At 42.0% G+C, this 22,886-nt stretch overlaps 1 protein-coding gene across 5 annotated transcripts in view; it reads left to right on the forward strand.

Moving 5' to 3' along the window:
• The first annotated feature begins 2,296 nt into the window (after positions 1-2,296).
• The window catches only part of SLC12A4 (solute carrier family 12 member 4), a 51,346-nt gene continuing 30,756 nt past the window's right edge, over positions 2,297-22,886 (forward strand). Inside the window, exons 1-2 of one of the 5 annotated variants that reach the window (XM_075715710.1) lie at positions 2,429-2,540; positions 7,459-7,461. In XM_075715710.1, the coding sequence (XP_075571825.1) occupies positions 2,429-2,540; positions 7,459-7,461 (115 nt within the window). Of the gene's footprint in view, positions 2,571-3,079; positions 3,095-7,458; positions 7,462-19,150; positions 19,429-22,886 lie in introns of those variants that run through there. The other 4 variants (XM_075715707.1, XM_075715708.1, XM_075715706.1 and 1 more) reach the window with 4 other exon arrangements.

Raw genomic sequence — 22,886 nt, forward strand, 5'->3', positions numbered from 1 at the left:
TAAAAATTCACAGACCTCAGTGGGATCGTATTGCAAATGTGCTCATTTTAGGGTTACTGGGCAAAAAAAAAAATCTCACCCTAGGTCTTCAGGATACCATGAGTTTTGAATACAGGAAAATCTGGGGGGTTTTTCTCTCTTCCAAAACCGATGAGGCTGTTACTGAGATACATATAGCCACATGAAGATCATTGTTGTTTTCCTTAACAGAACAAAGAGACAAAAGTAAAATGTAGGTTATATGAAAGCACAGGAGTCTTAGAAGTCTTTCCACCTGTCTGATCAATACTAAGAGGTGTAATTGCTCTGGCTTTCCCCAGAGGTGGTCTACCAGCAAGTTTGTGTGAAGTGAACTGAGAGACCTGTACCCCCTTGGCAGCAGTCACTCCACAGCATGGATCCTTGTTGTTTATTTCAAAACCCAACTAATTAACAGTAGACTTATTAGTTCTCGTGAACAAAGCATTCCCCTCTTGTTTGTCTCTGTCCTCCTCATTACACATTTTTCTTTCTCCCAGTGACCTGGGGGCTGCTTTGTCAAAAAGGCTGGACAAATTCAGAAGGCTAGGGATGAAGTTCCTCGGAGCACAGGAAATGTCTAGTCTTATCCTCTTCCTCTGCTCTAAGCTTTGTATCTTCCCATAGACTCCTATGCAACCTGAAGACAAAACTTACATCAGTAGTGGACTGACTTGTCACTGTACACAGATTTCTTGATTAAGGAGTATTTTAGTCAAAAATCTACAGAACTAGTTTGAGTTGATATTCCATAGTATCAAGGCACAAACCGTTTTCTACAGCTTTTTTCTGGCAAGTACCTAATGCATTAAAAAGGGATCCATATACTTTCAAAGCTAGCTTTCAAACACAGACAATAAGTGGCATTATCAACTATTAATTCATGTTGAAACTCCGTATGAAGGCTACCATGTACCAAATGAAAGGCCAGATACCCATTGCTGGCGCCAGCTTTTTCAAATGCGAAGGCAAAATTGAATTTTGCTCCCTCGGGGACAAGAGGTCGAGAGGCAGGCGTGTCCCGGGCTTTATGGACCTGCCGCCACCAAGGCGTGCGTCCCGGCTGCCGGGCGGAGGTGGCACACCCCACCGCCTCCCTGAGTGGGACGAAACGATGCTGCAACCCCGGCTCCCAGGCCCCAGCCTGAGCGCCAGGGCCACAGTTCACCTGCCCTGGCTGCCTTAGCAACTGTCTGCTTTGCATATAGCTAGAAATACCCTCGGCTCCAGCCAGCATTCAAATTTCCCCAGCGGGTCTTACCCTGCGCTCCCCCCACGCCTTCTGTGCAGCCACGTTTCCCGTTTCCCTTGGGCTTCCTCCGTGCACCGCGTTATTTCTGAGGGTTTCATGCAGCCAGAGAAGAGAGCACGAGAGAAACCACCCCGCCGCCGCCCCAAACACAGGAAGCGGGGACAGCTGCTGCATCTGAAGCTAACGATAACTTGGATAAAAATAAACCCGTTCTCGGGGTGACAGTATGCCCTTGATCAGTTTGTTGTTGATCAGCCGAAGGCCAGGCTTTAACCGTCTGCTGGGAGTCGTCCAGAATCTTTTACTGGCGCATCCCGCTCCACAGCCTAGCAGGGCCCCCCGTGTCCCTGCCAGCCTCTCACTTGCCGATGTTTTCCCCACACGACGCCATCTGCGGTTTCGCGACCACCTGGCCGCGCAGGTGTCCCCCCCCCCGCGCCGGCAGCCGCTAGCGGAAGCGCCGCTTCGCACATGCGGCCTGTCGGGGCCGCCCGGCCCCGGGGATCGGCCCCAGCACCGGGGATCGGCTCCGGCCCCGGGGATCGGCCCCAGCACCGGGGATCAGCCCCCCCCCGGGCCCGGGGCTCGGCCCCCCCCGGGCCCGGGCGCGGCGCGCCAGCGCCCTCTCCGCATCGCTCCTGCCCAGCAAATGGCGGCGGGGGGGAGGGGGCCGGAGGCGGCCCGGGGCACGGCGGAGGGAAATTTCCTCCCTCAGGCGGCCCGGCAGCGCCGGCAAGGGAGGGCCTCGGGCGGAGGGCGCGGAGGGAGCCCGCCCCTCCCCGCCCCGCGGCTCCCGCCGCCCCCGGGCCCGGCTCCTGTCACGATGACTGCGGGAGGAAGGCTCCCCCTTCCCCGCGCCGCCTCGCCGCCTCCGGCCCCTCCTCCGCGCCCCCGCTGCTGAGCGCGCCCGCCCGGCGGAGCGACCCCCTCCCCCGCGCCCGCTCCTCGCTGCGGGGCGGCCCCGGCCTGCCCGCCCGGCGGCTCCGGGGGCGGCGGCCGCCGCGCCGCCCCGGCGCTCGGAGGGGAATGGGTGGAGTTGAGGAGCGCGGTTTCCTGAGAGGAAGTGACCGCACGGGGCAGGAATGCGCCGCCGGCTCCGCGCCGCGTCCCGCCTGCCTCGCTGCGGTGCCGCGGGGAGCCCTCGCCGCCCCGCCAGCCATGCCGCACTTCACCGTGGTGCCGGTGGAGGACAAGCACCGCGCCGAGTACGACAGCGTAGAAGGGCTCAGCTGGGTGGACTACCGGGAGCCGGCCGCGGCGCCCGCCGCTGGTGACTCCTACGACACCGTCAGCTCCGACGGTGAGCGGGCACGGCCGGGGCGGGGGGGCGGCGGTGCCGGCCGCTCCCGGGGCGAGCCTGGCTCCCCCCGCTCCGCTTCGCTGCCGCCGGCCGCGGCAGACAAAGGCGGGGGCGGCGGCGCTCGGGGCCGGCGAGGGGCGTCGCGCCCGGAGGCGGAGCCCCCCGCGGGGTCCGCCGGTGCCAGGGCCGGGACGCGCCGCCGTGGCGAGGCCCGCGGGGAGCCCGGCCCGGCGGATGAGCCTCGTCGCCGACTGCCGGCCCCGGGGGCCCGGGCCGGGCCGGGCGGTGGCGGCGCAGCCCGCCTCTCTGCGGCCGGTGCCCTCGGGGGGCGGGCGGCCCGGGCCGCCTCCCGCTGCCCAGAGGAGCCGAGCCCGGCACCCTCGGGGATCCGCCCCGGGGATTCCCTCCGCTCCGCAGCCGCTTGTTGATAGTCCGGGGCGCAGCGGGGAGCGGGGCGGGCGTTAGCGTTGCTCCCACGAACTGCAGCCGCCGGGGGTGGTAAGAGTACGTGGAGGTGCGCTCAGGTACTTTCAGAGCTCCACTGCCAAAACAAATGCGTGATAGAAAATTCAGTTAAATTAGCCGAGTCTCAGGTGACTTCTTTTCTTGCTTATGTCATCTTAAAAAATGCGCCTGCCCAGCTAGGTCTCTCTCTAAACTGGGCCCTCGAATACTACAGCCGGTGCGTTGTGTGTGTGTGGCTTTCACCACTGCTCCTGCTAGGCAGGGCTGCTTTTTGTTAGTGGTTAATTTATTCCAATTACAGAAGAGGATCACGTAAGTAAGAGGGGATTTGGGGGGGGTGAGAAGTACATTCTTTAATCGGGCAGCTACTAACAGTGCTCAGCCTGGCTTGCTGTTTTGCTGTGACTTTTAGGTATCGATTTAAATACAGGGAGCGTTTCTAGTGAGAAAATGAAGGACACTTAGATTTGGGGAGTAGAGTAGTTCCAATAAAAGGTTGGTTTAGGCTCTTTGTGGGATCTGTTTCTTTTTTCCGCCTTGGTTCTGTTTAGTTTTGTAACCTTCAGGAAGAGGATCTTCCCATGGGCTCAGCTGGTGAATCTGACTTGCCCTCTGTGAATCATGCGTGACTCTAGGCAACAAAAGAAAAGGCAGTAAACACCTGACCTGTTCTTCCTTGCCCATGCAGTCAAACTTTTTGGATGCAAATGTTAGTGGATGCACAGTAACCCCTGAAGGGAGCCTGCACTGCTCAGGCCTGTGTTCAAGGAAGAGAAAAGGGTCATTTCGCTGAGTGATACCCAGCTGTAATGAGATCAAGGTCCAGTTCCTGCCTTGTCACCTTGGTCAGCTCTCTGTGCATCTGTGCTTCAATCTCCAATGCGTGCCATTCTTTTTTTTTTTCCTTTCTTTCTTTGCATAGTTTTCAAAGGAATGTTAGATTTCATATATCAAGTGGCTTACATAGGCCTGATGTCCATTATTGTCGGTTCTTTCCAGTTCTAGTGTGGGCATATTGGAATGATGGAAGGTAGGTGCTTTTTCCAACTTGTCTGTTATCACAGACAATTTGAGGCTCTAGCCCTAAAGGGTGTGCAGGGCCTTGACTTAATTTTGTAAGAAAGGTCTGTTTTACTCTTGGGTTACTTAACATATAGTTCAAGTATATGAAAGTAAGAGGTGTTTTTCACCCATCTCACTCACCTCCATCTTGAGGTGGAGACCCTGTGGAGTACTTTTTCCACTATCTGACTTTGGCTGTGGGTTGGTAAGTGTCACTTGTGGAAGCTGCTGCCATGGTAGATAAAGGAAGGTCAACTCGAACTGCCTGTCATTTGGATATGAGACTGCCTGTAGGATGTGTGCAAACAACACGCTTCAAGATACTCAGCTCCTCGTCACAGTCTGTCAGTAGCTGGCAAGCCGTGATCTCTTTAAGTACTGCTATTCCAACTGCAGCACAGAACCATGCTGCTGGAAGTTAGCTGAGTCTCTTTATTTTAAAACTGATTAATATCTAGTAACATCTCTATTAATATGTGGTAGTTAGTTCTGTTTCTGTTTGAACTATAACTGCCTTCTATTTTTTAATTTACTTTCACAGTAATTAAGTGTTGTTTCATATCCTCAGGGTGTACCTATAAAGATATGCTGTCTTGCCTACCTGTACTGACAAGCATGTTCTTCCCCACTAGCCTTTTCTGTCTCTTCCTGGGTTTCTTGGGTTTATGGCTCTCCAGACGCAAATCTCAACTCCCTTGCGTTATTCCTTTGGGTTTTGGTGCTTCTTTCTACATCCTATGCAGAGTACCGTAGCCTCTGATGCTGGGGGAGTGCTGATAATGTGATGTGGTGGAGACTGAAGCTCCTGTTGAACGCAGAGTATCTCACAGCTGTTTAGTGCAGGCTGGAGCCTGCAGACTGGAGGGAAGAGAGTGACCCTCCAGAGCCTTCTGTGGCAGCTGATTACGGGGCTTATGGAGGGTTGTGTTGGTGATGCCCCTGATTCCAGATAAGGTAAACTTTGTTTGACTTGAGTGCACAGTTTCAGAGTTTTAGGTTTTGGCCCTATCAAAGCGCACATGATTCATACTGGCCCTGCATGAACGCACACAGAGCTGCCCGAGCAATGCCAATTCTCCAGTCTTTCTGTGCGATCAAGTAATGCCACCATAGTCAGTATGAGGAATTGGTTGCAGTTGTTCTGGTGAATCTTCTCCAGGGAAGATTTTATTTTATCAGCTTGCTACTCAGACCCATATTTAAAGACTTACTCAGATTGCTTAGTTTGATCAGAGATGGGTTAAAGTGACCCAGTAATGATATGCCCCTTCAAGAGTATGGTCTGTCATGGTAATGTAACTGTTTGTAGCTGTCCTGTAACAGCATGCAAAGCAGTGGCTCTCTTGGACTACTTGCACAATCTCTTAGGCTGTTGTTGCTTATGATTCTGACAGATTCTTATTTCACTCTGACCTTTTCACTCCAACCTTTATTTGTCATACCCTTGTTTTTGAATGTTTTTTCTGAATTTTGCTTTATTCAGGACAATCAAGTGATACGGTGTCTTCTATACTACAGACGCGAAGCCATTCTGCAGTAGAATTTCTTGTCAACCATTTCCATAAGAAGACATGAGTCAGTGTGCAATAATTTAGCCTTCCCAGATAGCTCCAGTGCTTGCTTGTGAATAAAATTAGCCTCTTTTTTCTAAGCAGGTTCCATTGACTACCACCACTTGTAATAGATTTTGACATCTTCCATTTAGAAAAAGAAGTACAAAGAATTATCCTGTGATCCTATGATAAACATGTGAGCCCTGCTTTATGGATTGGCAGGGATGAGAAATGTGAATTTGGCATCTCTTCAGTCTTTGAAATAATGCCAGCACGTTAGGTTGGGTACACAGGGTTAGAAGAGGGACAGTGGGGCCTGAATAGTGTTTAAAAAAACTAAATAAGCTTTGCTTTAGTAGGAATCTCAGCTCCACAGCGATTGTGCACCCTGTTAACCAAAGTGCGGCAATGCCAGGTGTTCTGTGGGAAGTTATTTATCTTCCTGTGACTTTTGTTTGTGGAAATGAGACACTAATCAGCTTGGTGTCACTAACCAGCTTTGGACAGCTGCCACCCTTGGTTTTTGCCAGTGAATGCCTCTGCTTATGTTCCAGTTATCACATCACATGGCTTCCTTTCAGCCCAGAGTTTTCTAACTAGACTTGAGACCTTTTCCTCATGCTTACAGTCTGCATCAGTATGTATGGTGCCCTTGTGCAGCAACAGGTTATGCTGGTCATTTGCAATAAGCTATTTTTGAGAAGATGGATAAAGAAAGTTCTGGTGTGTACTTTTACTTTAAGCTTCTTCCTGGTTCACTGCTTTTTAAGATGTGGTAACGTACTAGTAAAGGTTTTAAGTCTTTTGCAAGACTTGAAATAAAGCTCACATAAATTATGTCTGAAGATACTTTCAATGGGGATACATAAATCATTCAAAAATTCCTTTTCAAAGCACTTCTTATACGTAGGTGTTTTGGCAAAGTCCAGAGATAAGATAAAATTAGTCATACAATGTATTAGATACCACAGCTAAATAGGAGTGACAGAAACATGTGTCCAAATATATTTTAGATTAACTTAAATTCAAGAACTTCTGCTAGCAGCAGTGTGGGTAAATGGTGCTGTTATGGTAGTCATAGCAAGATATTTTTGCATAACCTCTGTAGCACGGGCATCTTCAGCATTTTTCATGTTGTCTCAAAACTGCAGAAAGAAGTCGTAGAGGAGGGAGCCTGGGGAGGACTTGAGGCAGAAGCTCTGAATTGTTTAGGAGGAAGGAAAGACTAGAAATACACTGATGCTGGTGAATTGTCTCTTCTGCTGATTTGTTTACTGTTGTCTTGCTGAAAATGGTACGGAGACTGCATCTTCTTCAATTTAGTTGCATTTTGATGAGGAAGGGTTTTTTTTTTCCGTTCTGCTAAGCTTGGCATCTGTTTTCCATCTCTGTAAAGTTTAATGTGTAAATTTGGAGATACTAAAGGTGTCCTGTCGGTGCTAAATATGTCAATATTTGTTCCTGTTCCATAAAGGATACTTGTGAGATAACTTGTAGGATACCCAGCAAGGGTTGTAATTTGAAATACAGATCCTGAAAGGGGTCTTAGCAGCAGGGTCATCCTTGTTAAGTCCTGTATTTTTCTTTCTGTTTGTGCAGGCGGCAATTAGCACACTACTGATAGCAGTGCCAAACTCCAGAACACTTTTTTCAACAGTACAGGTGCATAGATAAGTGGGCTCTTGCTTCAGATAAGGAAAGATAAGATCTTTCACATACTTTCACATACTGCAGTATGTGAAAAATGAGAGTGGAGGAGTGCTTTGTGACATGATTAGCTGTTTATAACACTTGGGTGGATGAAGGAGATGGTATATACTTTCTTTGTAGCCTGTAAGCAAAGGAATTTCTCGGAGAAGCTCATTTTAGTGGAGTCCATGGTGGGTACCTCAAGTTTCTTTTAGCAGCATGCAGTGTTGTAAGGTTTAATTCATCTCTAAAAATGCTTGTCTAAGAAAAGAAACAAGTTCATGTTACTGCATAAACTGTTACTTCTGCTAAGCATGTCTCTCATACCTCTTCTAATTTGTGTGGTGATTAAGATAGAGCTGGAGAGGCTGCAGCTGTCCGGTACCAAGGGGATCTTCATGCCAACTGTTGGTGGCCAGGAGACTTAGATAAATATAGAAAAACATGGGCTTTTTTGTGGGTTCTCTGGTATTTCAGTTATTTGGAAAAGCTCTGGGAAGGATCTTTGTGATATGTCTAAGTGATCTGAAGCAATTCCTGTAACACTGTATGCATGGGTCTGTATGTTGCAAAAAACTAAGAGAAGATAAGAAAAAACCCAAACAACGTTCTGCTGGTCTTTTTTAGGTGCTGATTTTTGTGTTTCAGAGAACACCTGTATTAGAAGGCTAAGCAATTGCACATGACGAGACATGGATTTTCCATCTAATTCTACCTGCAAATGCTCGCTCCTTTTGAGTTGCTAAGTGCCCATTTCAGACTTGAGACTAAGTTTGGGGATTTTTTTATATGCTGAAGCTATAGCTTTTATTCAGTCTCTGCACTCTTCTAAAGAAATCCAAATAAATTTTGGGGTTTCTTATATTGCGTTTGTAGTACATGTCTCTCTTGTGTAACATTGATCTATGTGTGTTATTCAATTTCCCCTTGCAAATTTCTTCAGTGTTTCACTCCCTTAAAGAAAATAGTGACATTTCCTGTCTTTTCGCCACTGCAGCAAGATTAAAGAATACATTTTTGCATTGTCTTCAATGTAAAGTTTAAATTTGCCTTTTGGTCTAAAGTCCTATGTAGATGGAGATTCCTATGTAGAATGGAAGGTACTTTGCAGCCTCATTGACTCGGAAATGTAGCCAAACATAATAAATGCTGTTTGTTGAAGTTAGAGAGCAGCAACAACCTTGAGGAAGATCAAACTTAGTGATCACTGCTTTCTTTTTAAGTGTATGTAACAGAATGGCGGACACCCAGTGCAGCAGGGAAAGAAAAGCTGTATTTGGTGAGTTTCCCCTTCCAAGACCAGGTTAAAGATTTACACCTGTTCTTGACGATAATTTAATGTGCAGACTGATTCATATTACAGAAGAATTGCTATTATCACCCATATGTGAGAGCAAGATTTATTTGATCAAAGGGTTTGTGTCTTACATCTCTTAGTTCATTCTTTAAATACTTTGACCTGTGATCTGAACTACAGAGAAAAAAATGTACCATTTTAAGACATGATCTAAAGCCTATTGGAATTACACTTTAAGGATGTTTCCGTTGTCTTCAATAACCTTTGAATTGGAAATTTTTAATCTCTTAATTGTACTAAGCTGATTTTTTTTTTTCCTCAGAGATAAGAAAGTTTCATTATTTTTTGTTGTTTGATTTAGTAAAACATCATTCTTAATTATTAGTTTCCAATAGGCATCTGTTTAAATGATGCCAAGTGATCCCTTAGCAATGAGTAGTACTGTTCTTGTTCTTTCAGTTGAGCTGCTTTGGGTGGTTTCTTTCAGTATGCTTGCATTTTGTCATGCATAGAGAACTGGGCATCTTTGACAGTGGCTGCTGTAGTGAATGCTAAGCAAACAACATCTTCTTTATAAGCAAGCAAAATAACGAAATACCATACGCAAAAAATATTAGTCTTTTAGCAAAATCACATACTTGATATACATTTAATATGTTCTGTCTTTAAATAAAAAAGTCTACATGACCAGGAAAAATACAGCTCTTATAATGCATGTAGGGTAAACTTCTCTGGATTTTGGATATGATAGCATTTTGTATACTGTTACATGGTACAGGTCCCCTTTCTTCTGCCATCCTCTGAACAGCTATCTGGAGGTTATTTTGTAGGCTGTATACTGCCTATTTGTCCTCAGTGACTCTTATTTTAACCATTGCTTCCCGAGTCTCAAACTGTCACTTCTGAACCATAGAAAGAAGTTACAGGAGTTAAAGGAGTGGCATTTTTCCTAATAGGGCTTTAGATTTTGTGGTAGGTATTACTTTTGGCCTGGAAAAGATGGCTTTACTTCCAGCAGTCTTAATTCATGTCTGAGCAACAGAGGTATAGGTTAGAACAGAGGTATAGGTTAGAAAATAGGTTACATTTTGTTTCAAAATTTTTGTTGCTATTAAAGGTACTTGGTGGAATTTTGATCTTCATTCTGCTCTGTGGGACAGAGAGGTGGAGTTCCACGTGCAGAATAAAGCGCTAATTGCCCAAAAAGAGCTTTGACTCAATTAGCTTATGGATTAATGGGGAAGGTTGATAATTTGGCAGTTTTGCCAAGTTAGCTATGCTTTGCTGACTGGAGGTAGCCTAAAACTTGTTGGAAATGTAAATAAAATGGCATTTTGCTGAGCAGATGAGAGGCCAGCGCCAGGCTGGGCAGCTGGGGCGAGGGGTGAGGGAGGAGGTTCCTGGTACTGCTGAGGGGACGGTCATCGTCCCACCTTTGTATTCGTGGTCACGGTGCTCTGACGGGAAACAGGGAAGCTCATTTGCTTAGGACATGGCTTAGCAGCATTTCCAAAGGTATTCAGATTTGCCTGATGTTTCCTGGAAGTTTGTCCCACAGGTCCATCCCCTTGAATCCAGAATGCTTAATTTGCCCCCTTCTCCCCGCTCCACCCGAGTGACCTGCGTTCTCCTAGAAGTCCAACTCTTTCATTGATTGACACATGGCCTATAATATAATTAGGATGTAAGCCATCAATTATTTTGAAAATTGGAATCAAAGCTGTAAGCTGATGTTGGAAGCTGGCTTGCAGGGAACTGTAGCAGAGATTGTGTAACAAGATCCTGGGAGAGGAGAGATGACGCAGAGCTCTGTGTTTAGGGCAGAGGCATGCTGTACTATGTATAGGTTCAAGCTAATTATGCCTGAACAAAAACTGTATGTGGTTGGTTTTTTTTTTTTTTTAAATACAGTCTAATTGCTAACCTTCATTTTCATCTCCTACCAGTAGCCACCGGTTTCTTGTGTTTACCTGAGGGATTTAGAACATCATTCAGTCATTACAGATAACTCCTTATCATGAAGCAGGCTAGACCATCCCAAACTTTTGCCTTTCACTTCCATGTCAAAGAGAAAAAAGGATTTTTATGGTGTGCTATTAGAAGCTACCCATTTGCTGAGTTAGAGTAACTCCGAAGGAGGGCAAACTTGTTGAGACTTGCTCTTGCATACTTCAAATTGCTGATTGCTGCAGTAAAACGCAATTTTTATGCCCTGGAGTATAATTATTTTTCGTAAAATTATCTATAGCAATGCTACTTTGTGTTAGGACCCTGTCTCTGCTTGCAAGCTGAGCAGCCCCCGGCTTAGTTACTGTGTGCAAAGTCCACCTCTGGATTTCCATGTAGGAGGTCAGACGTGAGCCAGGACTTGGAGTAATTCAAGAAGATGGTGTAGCTGCTGCTCTCTCTGATGGAGGACAGCGCATTACTGATTATCCTCTGCCTTCTACCTTTGCGTTCAGGAGCTTTGCCTTCCTGATCCACTTCTAAATAATATAACTGACATCATTTCTACTACTATTTGCTATAGTATATATTTGTATCCAGAGCTGATGCAAAGGACAGAGGTAGAGGTTCTTTAATAGTCTTGCACGTCCGATTTAAGAACATTACTGCTTAAGCTAAGCAGCAGCTCCCGAATATTTTTGGCTTTCTTCTCCTAGGGTTTTCACTGTCCGGTCTGTGATTTTATGATACGAAGTGTTCAGCAGCAATACCGCTTGTCCATCTCCCCCCGACAAGATCCCTTCCTTTCCCTTGATTCATATTTGTGTTCTGCACCCTGTACTGGGACGTGATCTCCAGGGCACATCTGTTTTTAGAGCATCACAAGCCAACCCTTGCCAACCTTATCCAAATTCAGTTCCCACATGGATATAACTTATGTCGTGGCTACTTTGCCTAAGCAGACACAAACCATTCACTTTTGATGTGGCTGTATGTTCCAGAGAATGGGTGGCAATGTCACGGGTTAATTTCAGGGACGTTGCAGTGAAACATGAAGGGAGGTATAGTTGAGCTAAGTTTGGTAAATTCCAATACTGTGTAACCAGACAGTGGGATGATTATCTGCCTTGTGTTAAGATGTCTTTTAGCATACATGTAGGGAACTTTAAAGCTGTAACTCAAGGCAACACACAGAGAATAATTTAATTGCAGTGTTTTGCCTTTGCCCTTTTAAGACACTATATCCTGGACTTTGGTAGAAGTGTATGTTTAGCGTTGTATGTCCCTGAGTTTCTTCTGACTTAAATGGTGTTGCATGTGCTTGATTTAATTCCTGACTGGCGGAGAAGACAAGTGATCTAATGTTGCCCATTGCTCCTTGAAGAGTTTCTGTAAGCTAATGTGCTGTACTCATTTGGCTCTGACACTCTTGCAAACTGATGAACTTTTTGTAAAATGATGATAAAAGCCACTGGCTTGTCCAGATACGTGACTTTGTCTTGGTCTGTGCTGCAGGTTGCACAGTGTGAAATATTTTGTGCTATTTTGGAAGAACTCTTTATGAGCTCTTTATGAACGTGTGTTTGAATACATGTATTTTACAAGTACTGTGTTTTGCTTATCATGTGCAATGTCAGGGCGCTCTCCACCCTCTAAAATGTTCAGTGGGATGGAGTGACTTCCTTTGCTTGGAGAAGTCTCATGCTGACTTTTACTTTCTTTAAGTATTATGACCGGAGTTACAGTGAGTTTTGGCTGTTTGTGGTACTTCACACTGAAAGGTCAGCTCTTCATCCTTGGAGCATATACAAGCTTAGCTCTTTTTTGTCTTCCCCCCACCCCCCCACACTATTTTCCTTAGTTAAAAAGATCTCTCACACACTTTGTTTTCACATGGAACAAAGTACTTCTCAAATGTAAGAAAAATCTGATATTCAGCACTTTCTATATGAGTTAACTGAAAACTTAATAAAACATTCAGGGCTTCACAATAAGCTGTAATTGATTACAGATGCCTTTCTACTGTCTTCCAGGAATGGACAGTACATGTAAATGTACATTGTATAGTATGTAATGCATAGAATGTACATAACATTGAAATTTTCAAAGTGATTAAACCTCCTTTTCCTGTTATTTTCTGTATGTCTGGAGATATTTAGCACACACACTGGCTCATATCTCCTCTATTTCCACTTGTTCCCTGTAGGAAGTTTTTTGAGCTGGTGGTAATATTGACTTAATGGACATTGTTCCCATCTGCTTGTTCTCACTCCATGGTTTGTGCCTGTACAATTGTTTCTCTGGCACATGTTGAGCTGGAGAAGGGAGCAGGTATGTCTGAAATTGTAGTGTGTGTTGTGGGGTGTTTTTGAGTTTGAATTTGTTGGTTTTGTTGTTCTCTCATCTTTCTTACTGTGCAGCCATGGTCAGCTGAATAGCCGTAGGGCTGAAAACAATTTTCCGTATTTGGTATTGGAGAGAAAGGTGAATTGAATATCACATGGAATCTGCATGCTGGTCTTGAAGATGTATGTTGATGTGTCTCAGAGAAAGTGAGACTATTTTACAGCAAGGTAAGAGGCTTTTCCTGAGGCAGGGAGAATGCTAGAACGCTTCTCCCTATATTTTGATACAGGGTGTGCTGTATCTGAGGTGCCTTCATGCATGTGAAGGGCCGGAGTTTCAGGGAGGATAGTCATGAGAAATGATTTGGAGTTGTTCCACATGAAAGAATCTCTGAAGTGGATTACAGTGAAGTACAAAGGTTGTTTTTATAGTGTTTTTTTCAGCTGGCAATGACAAGTTATATTATGAAAGCTCTTAAGTCATATGAGTTCCTAAATTCAATTTCTCAAAAGTGACTTGACATCTTTAATTACATAGGCAGTCTTGGTGATTGCACCTACTGTATAATGCAAGTATAGTGTGGTGTGCGCTGCCTTCCAGAAGACCTCCTTCTGAATGAGCAGAATGGAGTGGGTTGTGGTAATTGTTAACTGCTTAGAATCATTAAGTTAGTATTTACTTACCTATCTTATATAAACCTCCATCCTGCCGATGCTTTTTTTTTTTTGCAATCTTGCATATGATTCGTCCATTAATGGCTAATCATATTAAAAAGTATTGAAGATGGAAAGAAATACATCACTGTTTTCACTGGAAAGCTGAAATGCCTGGAGGGCTAACGTCACAGAGCTATACTTTTCATGGCATTAGCAGATTAAAAACGCTGTCTGATTCCACACTCAGCAAGCAGTAGATTTGTGCCACACGCTTTCCTGAAAAAGTGTGCAAACAGCTGGCAACGTGCCTCTTAAATGTGGCTGGGTTTGGATTTCACAAATAGTATTTTCAGTAAGATCCTGGCATTTGTATATTTTCTGGGTATTGAAAGGATTATAATGCCAGGATTGTATCAGTGTCGGCTTAGCTTTCTGTAAGAAACCCTTTTGCTTCCTGAAAGAGATTAGTCCCATTCAACATTGCAGCCAGCAGTCAGTTTGTCAGAGGAGATAGAAAAAAGTTTTTGGGAATACAGTATTATTAAACTTGTCCGATCCTCAGGACTTCACAGAGAAGGCATTTACTAAAGCAATTTACTAAGAGCAGAAAGAAGAATCATGGTAAATCAAATTACCGAAAATGGCAAAGAGCTGTTGCTAAAGGGTAAGTACTTCATGTTGATATTAATACCTACAAAGCATTATAGTGTTCTGAAACTATCAGTATATCTTAGCTGAAGAAAAAAACCATTGTGCTTTCTGAAACACAGGATTATTAAATGCTAAATCCTTTGAGTTGTGTAGTATCAGTCAACTTGATTGGTAAAGCTGTTCTCTAGTTTTGCAGAGTATGGTAGAAGTTTGATAGTAACTTCGCATGAGTTTATCTACAGATAAATCAAAGATCTGTGCTTCATTGTACACTTAGTTCTGTACTCTGGTGCAGCCTAACTGTTGCATAGGTTGCTGTCTGGGAAAGCTTTGGCTATTTCTTTCATGCAGAACATAAACAAATGCAGCCTTTAGAATTCTGAACTGTTTCAGAGGAACTGATATATTCTCAACAACAGAGCCTTTTAATTTAGTTTTTGGTAAAACTGTGCTTTATGTCACTTTTGTGGGTGCCAAAGCTGTTGCTGATTGTAATTATATACATGATATCTGCAGTGTAGTGTGTAATGAATTTTAAGAAGCACGCCTTTACTTGTTGGGTAAAATTCAGTAAGCTCAAAACTTTAATGACGGTGTCCATTTAACAGTGAAGTAAATAATGTTACCTATTAGTCTTAAAATGGTGAATGAACACGTTATATTCTTAAACTACCCATGAATGGCAATAGTTTGGCCTTAAGCCGCAGTTTCTGATGGAAGCGTGTGTCTGGGTCTGGCTTGTGGCAGTTCAGTGTCATCAGTGTAACTGGTAGTTTCAGCCTGTCTTTGAAGTACAGAGGATCTCCTTGCTGCCTAAAAGCTATCCGGGTAAAGATCTGTCCTTTCATTCTGCTGTTCTTTTCTCTCATACAGCCTTATTGTTGCATGGGTTGTTATCTAGTGCAACTTCGGCCTTTATTTTTGTAAAATACTGGGTCAGCCTGGAGTTTACAGCTCAGGCTTTCTGCCACCTTCAGTGAAAAAGACCTGGTAGCCCAAGGTCTGAAGTGAACTGGCATTAACAGATTTCAGTTAGTTATTTCATTACCAATGCCTAGTTTGTAATGTGAATGAGTTTTATCTAACTAGATGCAATGCTATTTATTTCCTGTTTCTCCTATTTCTGATGTAAATATAATACTCCTAATTAAAACAAAACAAAACACCTAACCCACCCCCCCCCGCCCCTTTAGCGAAATTCTCGTTTTCAGTTTTGAAAAACCTGAAAGTTAAATCTTAAATCATGACTTTCCCTTTTTGCATGAAAAAAGTGCTTTGGATAATATTGATGACTTTGTAGCTCAAGTGAAAATAAGTATTCCTGATTATCAGATTTGTGATGTCAGCTGCCTGTTCTGCTGCCATAAACGGGTTTGTAATCAAAATTTTCATTTTGGAAATGCTTCATGTTTCTGGCTAGCTGTGTGTTGTCCATGGAGAAACAAATGTTTCTAATAGGCTGTCTTTTCTTTAATTAATATTGTTATTATTTTTAAATAAGATCTCTACTTTGGACTCTTACTGATGTTGGATGAGGATTAGGATTTTTGCTAAGTGATTGAAAGTGAGTAATTTAAGAAGAGAAGCAATATCTGATTTCTGTTTATGAAATTTATAGACAGTGATCTGTGCAAAAATATAATGGTAAATTGAATAATTTGTTATAGTCTCCCGAATAAACCAAGAAAGAGGTTTCGTAACAGTTCTGAGAGTGACTAAGAGGTTTGTTTAGTCCAGCCTCGTGTGAGGAGCCACACAGATAAAGTATGTAAGCTGATTCAGAATGTATTTGAAATCAAATTGTCATCTACGTGTTTTTTAGGTTATCTAAATACAGCAGTCTCTTGATATACTTCGACAATACTCTTGAATGCTTTGCTGCTGCAACGTGGAGATAGTGGGGTTCTGGATGGTTTGCTGCTGCAATGTGGAGATAGCGGGGTTCTTGAACTACTAGGAAAGGCCAAGAAACTTGTTTGGGGTTTTCTGCTCTTCAACAATACTCATTTCTGCAAAAACTTTACTGCGGGTGGATGATGAGAAGAATGCTGTCTGAACACAGCGCAGCCTTTTGGAGGGAACCAAGTTTTATCTCACCATACAAGTGCTTGGGAAAGTAGTATCGTTAACATCTGAAAAGTGCTTTCTCAGGAACTGTGTTAAAACAGTTTCTTTTGTAGAAACAAACAAACCAAAAGCCCAAAGTGTAATAAAAATGGACATGGATAGCTTTTTATGTTAAAACTTTATCCTTAAGGCTGTGAACAAATGTCTTCAAAAATAATGTTGTGACTAATAAAATTACCTGATTATGCAAGGCAGAAATGTTCTACCTGAAAATAATTTCTGTTTGCAGTAATCCCATTGTTCCTCTGACTTTTTTGTCCTGTAGGATACCTGTTTTGGGTGTATTCATTTGCTTCTAGGTTTTGTGAGAACAGTGTCGCAAACCTATTTTGTTGTTGTGGTCAAAAAATCAAACTGAATTCTGGCCTAATTACCAGTCATGTAGAAATTTGCAGAAGATCTTGACACATGAAAATCTGGAAAAGCATAAATAAATTGGAACAAAACTAACTTGCTTTCCAAAGTGGAAACCTTTGCATACCTTAAACCATCTATAAATTAAGTATTTATTTAAGTTAGGCTCTCTTTAGAGGTAATTTGCAGCATGCCAAGATGTGTGTACAGGAGAGGCACTCCAGGGATCAGCTAATTGAGCCATCTCTTTCTGAGTAAAAAGTGAGCCTATGGGGTTAGTTGAATATAATTGTCTGCTGTTTAGATAGGTGAAATTAGGTTAAAGGAAGCCCACGCCAACTGCTTGGGTATCAACTCTGATTTCTAATCTTAGATTCTAATGTTATGCGTAGATGGAATATTTAATGATTGATTTTTTTTTTAATTAAAAAAAATTCTAGATTAAATAATGTTCTCTGTGCATGAAAATGGCTCAGTTTGTGTCCCTAGCTATCACAGGCTTTGGGGCCAGTGATGCTTGTAAAATAGTGTCTGAATGAGAAAAAAGTGGTGTTAGCTGCTATACAGACTATTTCATTACAATTTTTTTTTTTTTACTGTGGTGTACACAAAGCAGTCTGTACATGCATAGTACAGTTACAAATGAGATATTAGCTCTTATGCTGCTCCAGAAATTAAATTATGTTGAGGGGAGGAGTATTGGACTGTCCTTTGAGCTGGTTTTCTACTAAGTGTCTGCTGTTTTGTCAGTTATAAAGAGGTAAATAAACCAACGGGTTTGTTTCTTTGCCAAGCCTAGCATTTCAGTTCTAACTGATTCATGCTGAAAGTCTTTGAAGAACTTTAGCCTCTTGGTTAAGATTTAGCTCTTGGTATTTCAGGCAGGAAGGGTTATGGCACCTCCGCATGCCATTATCACAGGTCGTAGCCATATCTGGAGCTTTGTCCAGCTTGCCTGCCTAGCAAAGCATGCCTGAAAGTCTGTGTGTTCTTCTTGAGATATTATGAGCATGGTGTATGTGCCTCTACCAGCTTGCATTTAATTAGTTCAGATACATGCCTGGAAAAGCAAAATGCCGTTAAGTTTGTTATCAAAGTCCAGCCCTCTTGCGAATCTCTCTTTTTTTTTTTTTTCTTTTTTTTCTTTTTTTTTTTCCTTTTTTTTTTTTTAATGTTTTAAGCCTTACTGCATCTTAATTAGCATTACTGTATTTTTCATTTCTCCTGTTATCTGTGCTGGATAGAGTAAAGCTAGTCAGACTCTGTCCATCTGTGCCCTCAGCATGCCTTAACTTGTCAGGTAGATAGAGCCTCCGTAAGAACCAGGTGAGCGTCTCCGAGTTAGTCATGTTCAAATGGAAGATCTGAAGTTGTTTTAAGATGTACTAATTTCCACTTATTTAGCTGAACATGATGAAGTAGGGGAGTGGTGGTTTTCTTTAAGGGAGTTCAGAAACTGACAATAGAGGAGAATAAAACCTCAACAGGTCGAGTCATGCCACTGCTTCTGCCACCTTCTCACAGGGATGATTATTCTTTTAGTAGTCTGGCGGAGCAGACTTTATCACTGTGAAGCTTCCTGGTCTTTCTTTACAGTAGTCTCACTGTACCTAATTGTTCAGCTTTCATTTCTCCTCACTAATCTGTCTGTCTTGTAGTTACTTTCATATATGTGTTTTGTCTGTAATTCTCTCTAAATTCTGGTTTTCATCCTTCAGTTACTAAAGAAAACACAATGACTTGAACAAAAGACTTGCACTTGGTGTGCTTAAGCAGTGAAACTGTGTCTCTCTGGCCTAATCCCCTTCCAGAAGGAAAGCAGTAACATGAACACTGTCCTCTGTGTTCTTAATTTTATTTTTTTTTTTATTTTTTTTTTTTTAGTGAAGACAACATAAATCTTTTGGAGAAGAACAAAATAAAACCAGTCAGTAGAATATCTGCTACATTTTTGCCACAGTGTTTTTTCTTGGCAATGAGATAAAAGTTTGGACATCCATTTATTGCTTTTATTCTGTCTCCTGTGCTTATGTGTTTGCGTGTATGGAAGCGTGCACACTTAGGATGTTCAGGTTTTGTTCCATGGACCATCTTTGATGTTTTATGAAACTCAGGTGATCCACACGATGATGAGCCTTGTTCTACCGACCTGTGTCCCTGCGTGAGTAGGGGAGCTCTAAAAAGTTCAGGGAATTGTGGTGGAGATGTTTAGATAAACTGTATAATTGTGTTGGTGGCTGCAAATAGAACTTTGTTTGAAAGAGAACTGGTAGCATTCAGAAATAAAATGCCTTAATTATTGAAAGATAACGAAGACTGAGAAGCAATTAAACAAGTGAAGAGAAAACATTAACTTACTTGGAATATAGCTTGCCTGCCTCAAAAATTGAGATTAATTAGGGACTAAGGCAAATAAATTATTCTCTGTTGCAGAGTACATAGCTCCCTCTTAAAGAAATGTTCCTTGCAAAACAATCTTGCATGATGAAAACTAACACCACATAGCTACTGTGCAAGACCAAAGACTTGGTTACTAAGAATGTGGAAAACTATACGCATGTCACAAGATCGTGCTTGCCCAGGAGACTTCATACTTCAGAATGTAAACTGTCCTCGTGTGAAGCTGGGGCAAGAATTCCCCGGAGTAGCTTTCCGAGGTCACCTCCACTTTCTTCCAAAACTGATGGAGATAACAAGCTCTTCCCATGCAAGTAAGTCTCTTTAAAGCTGCTGGTATTGCTCATTGGCAGATGGAATATACTAGACAATTTTTTTTATTGCAGTACATGTTATATACTGTGCTGCAGTCTGTTCTGTTCTATTTTGTCAAAGTATATTTGTGATTCTTGTTGAAGAAATGGTCATCTGCCATAGGTTTTACTCATGAAATTGGAAACAATATGGAAAGAGAGAAGATGAGATGAACACTTTGGTGTTATGATTTAGGACATGTCTGAAAAGTAGATACTGCACCGGACGTGCAACTGTGGTGAAGGTGATTTTGGTTATCATTTAATTAGCTGTATTTAAATTAGCCATGTAGTACTCCTCTTGAATCGGCACAGATCTCTGCAGCACACAGTGCCACGTATTGGTGAAGTTAAAATATGATGTTATTGTAAAGAACTTGAATATAAACTTACACTCCTTTGCTTCCTGTTGAAAGTGTACAGTGTTTGAGAGAGGGTTTAATGTGGCACTGCATTGGATCAGTAGAATCTTCCAGTTTGAAAGTTCACTTTTATTTTTGCATTGTCCACAGTAATTGATAATCTGTCTGTATTTTCAGCGTAATGGAGTTAGTGCTGTGAATGTGGTAAAAAGCCAGCTGTATTTCTCTATCATCTGAACTTTTCCATCGAGAGAAAAATGTGCCCTAGCAATTGCAAAAACAATACTCAATTTCCAATCAGTAGTTCCACTGATTTTTCTATTGCAGTTTGCTTCGTTTGTGCTTCCTCCGTGCAGGAAGATGTATAAAGCAAGCTCACCAAGGAGTCAAATTTGGAGGGAAAGTCTAATGGGAATGAAGTGGGTGATGCTTGAAAATGCAAATGGAAAGTGAGAGGAGCTGGAAGCTCTTTGAGAGAGAGAGCGAGCTACTGAAGAGACCAATTGTGAAAAATTTACTAGAGGTAAAATGAAGATGCATCTAAAAAATAATGCCAGTTAACTTGAAGATTCATCTTAAGTCACTGGTCTTTGTCAGGCTCAGAGAGATGGTATGAAGTAATCTTTCTTAACTAAGGATAGGTTTTACTGATGACAGTAATGAGAAGCATGGCATTTTGAAAGAGCAAAACAATTGTCATCTTCTATAAAAATCTGCGACTGAATGTATGAGTTATCTTGACAACAGTGTGATTTTATACATAAAAAGGGTGAGAGTTTCTGTAAGCATTACAAGTAAAGGAACGCCCATTATACTTTTTTGAGACAGTGGTAAGCTGCATCTGTAAGGTAAGGTTCCTGATGGAAGAACAAAGAAACCTAAGGCAGCAAAGAATTGATTTAAAAATTACTCAGTGATTTTTTTTTTTTTTTAAAGTTTGATTTTTCAAACATTCAGTTACCAGAGCTAGTATATAGGAAATGAGAAAACAAAACAAAGTTACTCATGACCTTGCTGTGTTTGGTAAGTGTAATGATGAGAAGATAGGGCACAGACCAAAGTCTTGGAGAATCAATTAGACAGTATTTCTGTTGATGTTGTCATTATCATTTGCACCTGTGTCCGGTTTAATGAATAAAACCTATATGGCACATAACTCTATTTCCTCAGCAAAAATTGCAAATGTGCTTCAACCACAATAGGGTAGAATGGACTGCAGCACAGCTTACAATACATACTGCAGCATCATTGATCTTCTATACTTCTGCCAATACAGACATAATAAATACAGCAAGCAAGTAGTTTTTTGCAGATTTTATAAGTATTTACCGTTACTGAAGTTGATAAACGTTTTATTTTGATGCTGTGTTGCTAAGTTTACTGATATTTTTCTAGTCATGCAAAAAAATCTGTAATGTACAGCAACATGAACATCTCTTACATGTAGGTGGGGTCAGCAGATAAACTGAGTCCACTTGCGCAAGGCAGATACTAATTAACATTTTGGTGTTAGTTGTCAGAGCTGTGAGAAAAGCAATAGGTATGTAAACACAGCAGACTGCTATCTACAAATATTTTTGGTCAGCTAAGTGTTTACTTCCAGAAGCTTAAAAAGACCTCTGTTGTTTGTGAATACTGTTTTTCCAACAGTTTTGTTCAAAGCACCTGTGAGCAATTTCCAGCAAATTGTGCTTCTTTCCATGCATCCCTTCCCCTTAGAATAGCACTGAACTTTCTCATAATATTTTTTTGCTTATAGCAATTACTTCTGTAACAGTGCGGTATATGTTGATCCTATGCATAGGGGAGGAGTCTTCTATTTGCCTGTTAGGTTCATTTTGTAAGTTGATTCAGGTTTCAAAATGCAGAGAGACTTTCACTTCAATTATATTAATATAATTTAGTGTAGCCTTGTTGAATTGATTACCTTCAGAATTGAAAATACGCACCAAAAAATCCAGCTGTTTAATCTCTTGCTTTTTATCTATTCAGTGTACAATACATCTTTAACTTGCAGTATTTCATTTGAGATAATTTTTTTCTTTCATTTTCAATTTCTTTAGTGGTTACTTTTTTGTAAATAGAAAAAAAAAAGTATTCTTTGGATTGATCCTTTCTTAAGGAGATACTCTTGGAAATCTCTTTAGTTTGTATTGGCTGAAGGAGCAGGGAGTGAAAAGTTATGGGCAAAAGAAAGAAATTTTTGTGTGTGAAGCAGAGTGTAATGAGAGCCACAGGTCCAAGAACTTCTGAATACTGGAATCAATTTAATCTTCCCCCCAAGCTCATTTTATAGTATAGTGCCCTTTACTCTTTTTTTTTTTTTTAAAGTTACTATTTGTTAGAAAAAGCTCTACTGTTGGGTTTTTTTTTTAACATTGTTCATTGCATATGTGAATGCTTTGCTTTTACTGTACCTGATGTTAGGTTTTCAACTTAAAAGCGTAAGATGAGTCTGAAGAACGCACAGCCTAAATGTTCAAAATACAATAAGGATAAAGGCATTGTTAAGTGAGCACGTTTGGTGTCTGGGATTAGTGGGCATAGTGAAAAACCAAACAACAAAAAACCTAACAACAACAACAAAAAAAGCAGCGGGGGGAGGGGAGGGGGCTTTGGTTGATATTTACCTGTATTGTAATAACAAAATCTAGTCTTTGAATTGTTCAGTCTTACTAAGTCTACCTAATCTGTTTGGGCAGAAGTTGCTCTTAGCATTAGTAATGATTTCTAAGTGCACAAGAACTGTCTTTTCACTTGTCACCATTCTATATAAGAAATAGTTATAAAAGGGAACATTAGAGAATAATAGCACAGGTAGTGTTGTATCTGTGACCCTACTTGTAAATTTTACTTTGAGGTGGTTTTTTTTTTTTTATTCTAGTTTAATGAAAACAGAGGAGTAGAAATAGAAATAACTACCTTGAGAGTAACGCCTCTGGTATTGATAACATTGCATAACTTTAGATACTAAAAGGAAACAGATTCAATTGACCAAACAAGTTTATTCCCTATGGTTTTTGTCAAGGTTACAAAGTCTCTCTTTCTGCTCTCATC

This window comes from Pelecanus crispus, chromosome 8, assembly GCF_030463565.1.
Source record: "Pelecanus crispus isolate bPelCri1 chromosome 8, bPelCri1.pri, whole genome shotgun sequence".
Lineage (NCBI taxonomy): Eukaryota > Metazoa > Chordata > Aves > Pelecaniformes > Pelecanidae > Pelecanus > Pelecanus crispus.